Raw genomic sequence first — 12309 nt, forward strand, 5'->3', positions numbered from 1 at the left:
GCATGTGTGTCTCCTCTATATTAAGCTCCCTTCCCCCCCCAAGGGGGTCTGTTCATTGGCCGACAATTCCTCAATAAAAGTGGGCAGATAATAAACGTGTAAAAATGTGTCACGCTCCCGTCCTCGCTGTTAAACGCTGATATATAACCTTGCTGGCATGTACAGTATAAATAATTACAATTCACACAAATAAACACATGCAGTCTCAGCCTCATCAATCTGCTTCCAGTCTACACTGACCTCTGGTTAACCATGAACTTCACCTTGTGACTGACAGAAAGATAAAGAGATTTACAGCAATTTTCAGAGCATTAACATTGTTTTCACACAAAGGGGACGATGGTGAGCTAGTGGCTAGTAGCTTTGTGCACATTAGCAGCTTAACACAAACTAAAACATCAATTTAATGCAAGTAGCTTATATTTTTCTAAACTATCTAAACGTTGCCATCACCTCTAGCTGCCTATCTAAGTACTTTTATTGCTCTCATTGTGTAGGCATGCATCCAGGTTTTTCTAACAAAAAAAACAATCCTATTATTATCCTAATCCTATTACCTGTACTCTGTGTCAGTCAGTCTGTTATGCCCAGTCAGCATAATGAAGAGGTCATCATGCACAGCAAGTAAATTCCAACATGAAAAAAGGACAAAGCAGTGTAATCAGACATAAACTGATTAGAAAGGGATTGACTGGAATTAATATGAGTAGACAAGAGGCTAAAAGTCTGAAGTATCACTAGTGACCCATAGAGGCTGCAGTGTTGATTACAGTTACCCACACGGAAAGGTTTCATCCTCTGAGGAGCATGAACATACTCAGAATATGTCACACATGGCAATCCCCCCATTAGATTTATTTTATGTGTTGATTGATGGTTTACTGTAATACAGGTCAGATTGGCATAATGAAACATTAGAACTCCTCCTCTGGGGACCATGAATATCCAAAGCAAATATCTGGGAAATGAAAGACTTTTAGATTCATTTTGTCTTGGACCAAATCATTGGTGGAGGGGAGATTCTGGTTGGACAGTGGCATGAAAAATGGACACATGAAAAATGCAGTAACACTCCCCTTCATTTCAAACATGCCACATAAAGACGTGGCTAAATTTAAGAGATCAGGATTAAAAAAAAACAAAAAAACAGCAATGACAGATGAAAGGAGCTGCTGCAAATTCTCAGGATGCCTCGCCAGGAAGGAACATCAGAGGCGTCTTCCACAGACACGCACACACACACATACACACACATACACACACACAAGGCCAGAACACAAAAGGCCAAAAGGCAGTGAGGTCAATAGTCGGTAAAGAGCTGGAAACACTGACTCAAAGCAGTAATTCAACAGCCTCCTCAATCCAGTTTGGAAATTAAAATTGAAAAGCATCAATAAAAAGCTATGAAATGAACCACAGAAACTCAGCAGTTCATCTCATAAAAGCGGTGAAATACCCAACAGAGACAGCAGACGTCCTTAAAAAATAAAATAAAAGGTTCAAAAACAAGAAACAGAGATGTCGGATTAGCCCACCCTCTTTCCCCCCTGAATCTTATTCAACATGGGAGACTTGAATCTTTGTGCAACCTGTTGAATGACACACTGGTTTAACCGTGATGCTCCGTGCAAGGAAACGATTCAATCAACCTGCACGCTCTGACTGTGTAACAGGCAAAGATTTGCTGCATTGCTCACCAGAGAACCCTGAAATGCACACAATGGAGGCCTACAGTAACTCATAATCACTGAATCACTGTCTCTTCCTCACTCACACACACACACACACACACACACACACACAGTGCGATTGCCCGGTGATGCAGAGAGAGAGCGTTAGCAAGGATAAAGCGATTTCACGGTCTGAATACAGACAAACAGAAGGCATTGTCCTCCATGCGGACACACAGACAACAGCCAGCACACTCGCTAACACACACGCACACACACGCACACACACACACACACACATACACACACACACACACACACACGACAGAAGATAGGGATAGGCAGGCAGGAAGGATGAATTGCTTGACCCAAGGATGAACATATAAGATGACCACACAGACACACACACACGCACAGAAAGAGAATTAGTCTGTGCCACAACATTTTTAAAATCCAAGAAAAGTTTTAACGCCAGACTTCAGACAAAACAAGTTAAATAGGTTTCGATCTAAACTTCTGAGTCATCATCTGCGAGCGTTTTCCCCAGACTCCCTTTCCTCCTTACACACATAGCAACACACACACACACACACACATAATCACAAACTCTTCAGACGTCTGGCAAAAAGCAGTCTACAACGAGACATGCCAAACAACTCCACCCACCCACTAGAGAAACAATCCCGTCTCATTTGCATCCTCTCCCTCATCTCGTACCTCCCCACCTCCCACACTCCCCTTTCTGTCCCACTTGTTTAGTGCGTGCTCTCCACCGACAGCACAGCGGGAAGTATACTTGACTTTCAAATCAGCGACAAAACACTACAAAATACTACACAATGTTTGACTGTAATGCAACAAACTTTCATAGTCTCCAGAGGATGAATTATAATGATTTTGCTGACTGGCATGACAAACTAAAACTGTCATCTACGTTTTAAACAACAATGTAATGAAGTTAATGTCATTACATCTTTAAAAGATACAGCTAGTGAGTATGTGGATACCTTTACTCTACATTTTATTCTTCTCCAACACTAAAGATGGACTTTCTCTTGCTACATCCATCCTCGCTCATTCAGCTCTTCAGGGACTGATTATTTTTACACAACTTTGATCTGTCAGTTCGGATGAGCGTTCTCTTTGTTGTACTCCTCTCGTCCACCTCCTCGCCTTTTTGTTCCTCAACTCTCCCATTCAACAACCGATCCACTCTGTCCGACTCGGTGAGCCCACACACCCTTTTATCCCGACGCAGACCCCCCTCCGAAAAACTGGGCGAGCATGAGTGTGAGTGTGAGTCCATTCAACTGTAAGTGTGTGTAGGTGTGGGGGGTGAGGGTGGAGGAGAAGGAGGCCCGGTGGAAAGAAGAGGGTGAGTTATGACAGAGACAGAGAGCAGCAAAGAGGAGGGAATTTTAAAAAGGTCCTGCCGTTCTTCAGGAATATCAATGAGGGACGAGTTATAGTCAGGGGACTGAGTGACAGAGAGATAAACGGAGAGAAATAAAATCAGAGGGAGGCAGAGAAACAAAGCAAAGAGAGATGTGACGAGAGAAAACAAGAATAGAGGAGCAAAGATAGTGAGCAGTGAGAGAGAGAAAGTGCTTTATTTATCAGAGATAGCAGAGTAGGCAGTGTGTGGGCAAGAGGAGAAAGATGGAGGGAGAGGTGAAGGATGAGAGGAATTTAAAAGTGTGAATCAGAGTCGAGCTAAACTGAAAGAAATAAAGCAGGTTACATAACGTGTTTTTTTTTTTTTTTTTTTCCACAGACGAGCCTCCATACAAACCGCAGTCTGTGCCGCTAAGCATCAAAACAAATTAATTTGACTTGGGACAAATCAAAAGCTGGAAACTGTTGGGGGAGAGGACAGGAAATGCTGTAGCTGTATTACAATTGGAAAGGAATTGTGTGGTACTAAAAAACACACCCAAACAAGCACATGGAGAATTTACTGTTTTCACCACAAAACAACAGAAAATGTGTTGACTTTGTGGTTGAAAAAAAAAAAAAAAAAGAGGCAAGATTCCTTCGCATTAAGTTAAAGCAGCTGTCACGGTCAGTTTCTCAGCTCACCATGCGAAGAAAGATGAAAAGATGAATTTTCAAAATGATATTCGTTCACCATTCATTTCGATACTCGGCCGCGCTGTCACACATGACTCACAGTGTGAAAGTACACATTTCCCAGCAATTTCAGACCAGCTGCGACCCGATGACATCACAGTGACTGCAAAACCCGGTGAGCTACCGGCAAAACATGAAGAAATGTCGATTAAAAAAAAAAGATAACAAAGCTTCTGATTTTACAGGCGAACGCATTCCAGCGTTCGCGACTTGTTGAGGGACAAAATCTGATGAATCGACATAAAACGGGGTGACCGTGCAGTGTGGAGTGTGTGTGTGTGTGTGTGTGACCAACAGGATGTCAGACAGACAGAGGGAGAGCTGACAGCTGGAACACACCCACAAACACACAGATCAAAGCTCTGCTGCATGTGTGTGTGTGTGTGTGTGTGTAAATATTAGCTCGTCCTCTGGCTGTCGGATCATCGATACTGGAGCTTCATGGTCACAGAGTTTCAGTGTGATTCTGCACGTATTGGATTGTGCAGATAAAGTTGTAGCAGAGCAATTTCATACAGTTATAGCCCACAGATATGAGTGTGTGTGTGTGTGTGTGTGTGTGTGTGTGTGTGTGTGTGTGTGTTAGCAGTGATTTCTGAACTTTTTACCCATAACAAACGCATTTTAACCAACAAATCCTGATGTCAGATATGCCGAGCTACAGACTTTTAAAGCTCTCCGATCTGCAAGCACTTCTCATCCCAGGCAATTGCGCTGGTTGTCTTGGAAACCAATTCAAAAGCTCCCTTTATTAAGACTAGACTCACCAACAAAGCTCTCACCCAATCTGCACGCACACACACACACACACACACACACACACACACACACACACAGAGGGAGGGTTAACCCAGGGCAGCGCAACATGCATTCCACGACAGGAGACAGACTCCTCAAGATCGCCCCACCACCCCCACACATTATCTCTCTCGACATTCACACACGCACGAAAAAAACCCCACCACCACATTGTCCCATTCCCTTTGCTGAGCCCCAGTCTGTGGTCAAAGCAGAAACTCTCAGGGCGTAATATGACTCTGCCTTTATAAACACACACAGAGAGTGAGGGAAGCAGAAAAGAAAAAAGAACAAGTGAAAAATTCGAGCGCGAGGCTGAAAAGAGGAGGAGAAATCATGCCAGGGCAGAGAACAGAAGTTTGAACAACAAAAACACGCTCAAGTACCGCTAATTTTGCAGTTCTCCACTCCTCCTTTGTAACAAGAGTCAATAAACTCCACATCTCTACTCGAGCAGACATTCTCTTCGTTTTTTTTTGTCCCGACTTCTGATCTACTTCTGCTGCTCAACACGCACTGTACACTACACAGGCGTCATGTTGTGTGTGAGCGTTGAACCACACATCTGACACTACAGACTTTAAGTGTGTGTGTGTGTGTGTGTGTGTGTGTGTGTGTGTGTGTGGGTGTGTGTGTGTGTGGCTTAGGTCAAACCCAAGTCAGTGAGTCTGCGAGATTATCAGGGAATGTGAAGGCACACACACACACAAAAAAAAACCATACTTGTTAAAAAATGAAGGCTATCTTTTCAACTGAACATGATTTTCTGGAAAAACTAAGGTGCACTCTGCCCTGATATAAAGACCCATGGATTCTTCACAACAAAAACCAAACCATTCACAAACTAAAACCACTCTTTCTGCCTGGTTTGTGTTGTTGTTTCTAAGATGGTTTCCACTCCAATTTGGCTTGTGTATGACAACAGCTCCAAAGTGATCTAATGCAGTTGTTCCCGGTCTTTTCTGGCATGAACGCAAAGTGATGTTTACTAGCGACCCTTCGCCAGGAGTTCAACAAAAGACTATTTTTCCAACTCAAACCGCTTCACCCTGATGATTTAAGAGGCTTAGCGAGGTGAAAATTATCCACTATTTTACAAGGAAGAAAGAAAAAATGAATATAATTCTGTGTTTTCCTTTCTCATGCCTTTGATCGCAACCAAACAGGTTTATCTCGGGACCTTTTGGGGGGTCCCGACCCACATGTTGGGTGTTGGTAACCACTGATCTAATGCAAAGAATGTGTGAAACAAGATACAAAATTCTGTTATAGTCCTGAAAAATTACTCATTTGTATAATTTCCAGATATTCCCTGAGAGGGTGTACATTTCTTGACTCTGCAGCAGTTTACGCCAACTTTCCAAGAAATTCCAGCAGCAGCTGGGACTTTTGCGTTAGGTATAGCCATGTAACCGTGTAGTTGAGTTATTTTTCCTCCCCCTCCATCTCTTTCACACTCCCTTGTCTTCGTGGCCTCCGTTTATCTCCATCTCTCCCCTCCTCCATTTCTCCCTCCATCCATCTCTCTCTCTGGAGTGCAAGTGCCTGGTAGTACCAGCCTTTCTCTCAACCCCTCCCTCCTTCTCTCTCTCACTCTCTCTCTCTCTCTGAAAGCTGCATCTCAAAGAGTTGATTCTCCAGTCTGATGCATCTGCACGTAAAACACGCACACATATACATACACACACACACACACACACACACCCAGCCTCCCTTCCCACACGCTTCTAAATGTGTACACACTGACTAAACAACAATACACAGTTGCTATGAACATACATTCAGATCCAAACACTGGCATGTTTGTGTTGATAAATCCTGTTACATGCTCCTCTCTGCAGCTTACACACTCGCAGACGAAACATGCGAGACAAATATGAAACATGTGAGGCAAACATGCAAAAGAAACACACTTAACATATGCTTCAAAACATCAAAGCTCTTCTTCTTCTAAAGATAAATCTGAGCTGAAACTCCACCGGCTTGATCAGTAAACAAAGTAAAAGTAAAACCCTAACACTGATCAACAACACCTACTCACAATAACACAGCGGCAGACTGATGACGGAGATAAGAGAGATCAATAAACATGTCGGAGTTGTGTCATGTGGACAGTGCGTGAGCCTCTGCTGGGATTTTTTTTGACACAAGGGTCATTGACACACTAAGCCAAACTATGCTTTTGCTGGAAAGCATCTCACAAGCCGAACCGATACTTGTTTCAGGTGCAACTTCCCTCCCTCAACGTTCCAAACGATAGGAGTCTTGCACTGTCACTGCCAGGGGTTGGAGGTCCTGCTGACCGCACACTAAGAAATGCATTGGTGGTATTTTTGAGTCTCAGAAATAATCTGCCAAATGGCGTGTGTGATGATGATGATGATGCCGTTTTTGTTTTGCTTTTTGGCCTTATTTTCATAGTTCTAGCCAACAGTCCTATTGGCTGTGATAATATCTTACAAAGTTAATTGCAGTGATGTAGGGTTATAGAGACAGCACTGTAACTACAGTGCAGCAGGGCAGGAACACAAACAGTCAGATGTCAGGTGGTAAACAAATCCCAATTTCAACCGTATTATCTAAAACACTTGTTTGGAAATTACTCTAAAAGTGAGCCGCACCTGAAATGTCCAATGTACAGAAAAACTGTAAATGTAACGTTATCAATGTTTACAAAAGGACAGTTTGAGACATAATTTAAATGTTTTCCTTCAATTTCTCCAGTAAGTATGTTCCTCTACTACCATCAGCTTAGAAGTGAATGGTGCTGACGGACAAACTTCCCACAGAGACAGAAAGCACACAGAGCAACGCTGAACTGAAGTTATATAAACAGCACGGCTGCAGATACAACTACCAGTATTTCCTCACTATGAGGCATCATCAGAGCAAGAAAAAAAAAACCAACAGCACTGTCAGAAAGTGCTAAAAACAACACAGCACAAAATATCATGGACTCTATGTGCAGACACTGCGCTCTGTCAAATTTGAAAGATTCAGTAGTTCTCATCCACCCACCCGCGCAGGAGACGCTAAAGGAGATGAAATCAAGAGTATGACAGATGCATGAAGCGCTGACCCCCCGTTACCCACAAACCAGCGGAAGACGGCACTGTAGCTGCGCTGCAGAGATGATGGAGAGATAAACAGAGCTGCACTTCAAAGATGTAAACTGACACAAGTGGAAGACAGTTTCTGTACTCAACTGTTCAGAGGGTTTCTTAGATCGTTTCTCTCTCTCTCGTGCGAATCGTAGTCGGCTGAGTTTAGGGACACGTAGTCAATGTTATCTAAAAAATATATCATCACTATAAATTTGTACAATTAGTTTAATTATAGACGTAACAGTTTTCAAAACGTAAGTTCGTATTTCGTTTCTCATGATCGCTCGTTTCTGATTTGTGTTTCTTGATCACTGCAGTGCAACCACTATTGGATTGTGGGCTGATTGATTGGTTAAACATCTGGTTCCATGTCGTTGGTTTTTATAGCTATTCTCAGTTTAAATTATATGTAATTCTGACTATTTATTGAAAACTGTTATATGAGTACACTTGAATTGGTAATTCCAGCCTTACTGTGACTGATGGCCCCTGCAAAAAAAAAAAAAAAAAACCCTGAATCTGTTAGATGCATCAGCTTCACGATGATAAAAGGATACACTTTGATGGCTCCTGACTTTGTGCCGATGGCCATAAGCTGCAGCTTGGGGTCAAAGGCCAAAGCACTGGGCTGATGGGGGAACCCATGCTCCACAGTCTATGAGAGAAACACAGACAGACGAGAGAGAGAGATTAACCGAAGAGACAAGATACAAGACAATGAAATGAAAAACACTCAGATTCATTTGTCTGACATTTTTCCCCTAAGATACACCCTGCCATGTCTGTCTGTGTGTGTGTGTGTGTGCGCGTTTTTTTATGGCTGTCAGACTGTATAGTCAGTGAGGCGTCTAAAAGGGAGGATTCCCTTAATAAAGTTTGAGGAAAGTTCTTAAAAAGCACCGATGGCAGCAGCATTGCTTTATTGCAACGCCATGCAGAACTTGTTAAATGGGATTAACATAAATTCACAGCTTTTCCTCCTGTCCCTGTTAGGAGAGGACGAGACAGCTGGGAAAGCATTTAGATCTACAGAGAGAGGAAAAAAAAAAAAAAAAAAAAAAGAGTAAAAACCTTGTAGGAAGATGAACCTAAATCTGCTTTAAAAAGGTCAAGTGGGTCTTTCAAGTTTTGCCACCAAGGACCCCTGACCAGGCTCTGTAACCAAGAAATCTGGAAATGACTTATTCAGCCTGAGACTACAGCTGCAGAAAATTAATCGCCTACTATTTGGATCATCAATTAATCGTTTTGAGCCATTTGCCAAAATTCTCTGGTTCTAACTTAATGTTCTGGTTTCTTTAGTCCTCTATGAACTGAATATCTTTGGGTTGTGGACAAAACAAGACATTTTAGATTGAATCTTGGCCTTTAGGAAACAAATCAAACAACTAATCAGTTTATCAAGAAAATAATAATTACTTGCAGGCCTACTTGGGACTCAGTTATGAGGTAAGACATTAACCTCGACTCTTTCCTTCTTTTAAGTACCGGTCTGGTCACACACACACACACAGATAAAGTCACATCAAAGTAACACTCCTGTTGAGAGACCACCTCTGTGATAGTTGTGGCAGCTGGTGCCTGACCCTAAAAAAAAGTGTGTGTTGTCACAGTGCAACAAACAGTTCATGGACTTTGGACATGATACACCGTTCAGCCAATCAGAATACACTACTTTGAGTGCAATGACACTTTTATATCTATGAGTTTTCACCCGTTAAGGAACGAACCCCTTTCTGTTGCTGCTGTCACTCATCACCTCGATACATTCTGACATGAAGCAACTCACCAGTTAACCCTTCAAAACCAACACAACAAACTAAAATATGTGTCTTGATTACATAAAACTTATTAAAGCTGTACAACTAATCATTCAATAATCATGATCTTGGCTTGATTTAAAAGTTGAAATTTGTAAGATTTTACACAATGTTACACTAAAATCCTGGTCCTATCAACAGTCTGTTCTCATGTTCAACACAGAGGGGAAAAAAAGACTAGATGATTACTCAATTATCCAAACAGTTGCCAATTAATATTCTGTCAATTGACTAATCAATCAATTGACTAATCGTTGCAGATCTAAGTTGGAAAGTGCACCAAACTGTGAAGATGGGTTTTTGCGAAGGCTCATGAGCCACTTTTGATACTTAAAATGCAAACATGGTGTAAAATGCTTCACTTCCTAACTGGGATGGTCAACCAGGACAAGCGCGACCCCACAAGCCATGACGAGCCGGTCGACATTTGTGAGCAGCAGAGTAAATATGCTTGTGTGTGTTGTTGTGTTGTTTCAGTGCCTGCCAAGTTCAAGTGTTTATTTGAATTATTGATTTGTACTGTTGGAAGCCTTATAAATACTCAGGCCGTTAGCCAAAGCATTAAAAGAGAAGGCAGGCTTCTCTTGTGTATAATAAATATTTATTTGTCATTAATTAGAGTTCTGATCGGAAGAGAAAAACACTGGCGCCATAATCAAGGAGCACTCCTCGCTTGTATCCCACATTATGAGCATTGCATTTCTAGATAATCTAGTCTAGCAGGGTTGTTTTGGTCCTGTCAGCCCCTGTACGTGATGAATTGTGGCTTTCAACATCAAAAAGTTTGGGCAACCCTGCTCTCTGAAACACTCTGCTCCACTTTTTGAGTGACACACTGTGCAGACAGACAGCAGCCTCAACTAACCCAAGTTCAAGGCCACAGCAGCGCTCAACCGGTTTGTCTTTGCACAGTAGTCTATATAAATGTAGACCCCCGCTGACCGAGTCGCAGCTCATCCGAAAAGATTACCTGAAACTGATATTTGATATGCACATGTATCAATACATTCCACGGACTTGACAAATGGGCGCTGCAGCCTACTTTTAGTCCCCCACCAGTTTAGCAACAGTAGTCAAGGTGACAACATGCAGTTAACTGAAAGTGGATCTGAAATTTGTTCAGCCCCGGATCTCTTAAATGGACCTCAGCACTGGCCGACGAGGAAGGCTGACAATGTTAACTCGAGCTTCTGAGATAAGCACAGGAAGCTGAGATTGACTAAACATGAAGTGGTTTATATCCATGTGGATGTGATGCCAGAGTTGAGCTGCATGAAACCTGACACTCATTTCTGTTTCCCCCTCAGACCCTAAAAACTGAAACAAGGAGAGTTCTGAGCTACAGCGAGGAGAAGACATCTGCAAATCTTTGCATTATAAAATGTTGCAGTAGCTTCTATTGGCAGACATCGTGACTGCACAGAGAAGTGTCCTGGAAGCTCTGCATGTTGACCAGCTCGTCTTCCTCCACGAAAAAACCCTGACATGAAAAAATAAGCACTGACAAACTGGAATAACATGTGAAATCCAAGTTAGTAGGATCTGAGAATGTTCACCATCTGTATTTATTTTTTGTTTACATTCGCTTCATGTTTTCTTTAGGAATCCTGCAAGCACTTTTATTTTTCACTGACAGAGGCAGATGTAATTCATTTGCTCAGAATGCATAAAAAATAGTGTTAATTTGATCTAAACCTATTTTTTAAAAAGGGGCACGAGAGTTATAACTGTCACTGCAGCTGCATCCCACTGATCAATATCTGAAATATGGGTCACACTACTCACATGAAGCATAAAAACTGCTGCAAAACAACTTGAACTAATCTTGGTAATCTGCAGCCCTGATTATCCCATCATAATAATAATCCCTATCACTGGCATAATCAGTTGTTGATGGTATCACAGAGTTCACTTCAAACGCGGGCCTCGTTTGGATAAACGCCAATTAACGCGGGTCGTGAAAACAACTGAAACACATCAACAAAGCAAGTCCAGCCTGCACTACAAACCATCAGCACCACTTTACAGCTAATGTGTTTGTAGCTGGACACCAGCAGGACAGAAACAGCGACAGAGAGGACAAATGCTGCAGAGAGTGCTCTACTTCAAATGTGGTCCCGTTTTGAGAAAAAAAAAAAAGAAGAAGACTAGCTTTGGTTTTTGGGGAGCAGTAGAAGAGGAGAGAAGAGGAGGAAACCCTCGCTCCCCTGCCTCCTTCTCCTCCGTCCCGTTACTTTACCTTGTTGAAGGCGAAAAGCTCCTGTTTTATCTTCTCTCTCTGCGGGTCGGTGCCCTGCCGACGAAACCTAAACTTCATCATCTTGGAGCCGGGCAGGGGGGGAGACGGGACTGGGGAGGAAAACACGGAGATAACAACCTCGGCGGCAGGAGAGGCGGTGCGGCGTAGTCGGGCGATGCTAATAAGCTAGCTAAACGACTAGCCCATGCAGGCTGAAAGCGGGGCTGGCAGGCTGCGACGCTGCTGCTGCTGCTGCTGCTGCTGCTGCGGGCTGCGGCTCTCCTCCCTCCTCTCCCTCCTGGAGCTGTTTAGGTCGCGGTGGGTTTGACCACAGTCCCCCGCCCCCCTTCCCCTCCTCCTCCTCCCGGTTCACACGGACCCCGTTGTTGTTAACCAATGAAAGCCAAGAAATCTGCGAGCAATTTAGTCAGAAACGCCCACACAGTCAAGCGCTCCGGAGAGGGGTGTTCGGTTTGTAGCACAGGACGCACCGAGTGAACGTCCCACCGAAATGCTGTAATATGTGAGGATGAACGGTGAGTCCGGTA

General features: G+C 43.0%; 1 protein-coding gene across 1 annotated transcript in view; it reads right to left on the reverse strand.

Moving 5' to 3' along the window:
• Positions 1-12108, reverse strand: part of llgl1 (LLGL scribble cell polarity complex component 1) — a 36141-nt gene extending 24033 nt beyond the window's left edge. The window contains exons 1-2 of the mRNA XM_044332090.1: positions 11762-12108; positions 8260-8357 (exon numbers count right to left, since the gene is read on the reverse strand). Coding sequence (XP_044188025.1) covers positions 8260-8357; positions 11762-11842 — 179 coding nt within the window. The 5' untranslated portion in view covers positions 11843-12108. The remainder of the gene's footprint in view (positions 1-8259; positions 8358-11761) is intronic.
• Between the last annotated feature and the right edge of the window lie 201 nt (positions 12109-12309).

Source organism: Thunnus albacares, chromosome 17, assembly GCF_914725855.1.
Source record: "Thunnus albacares chromosome 17, fThuAlb1.1, whole genome shotgun sequence".
Taxonomy (NCBI): domain Eukaryota; kingdom Metazoa; phylum Chordata; class Actinopteri; order Scombriformes; family Scombridae; genus Thunnus; species Thunnus albacares.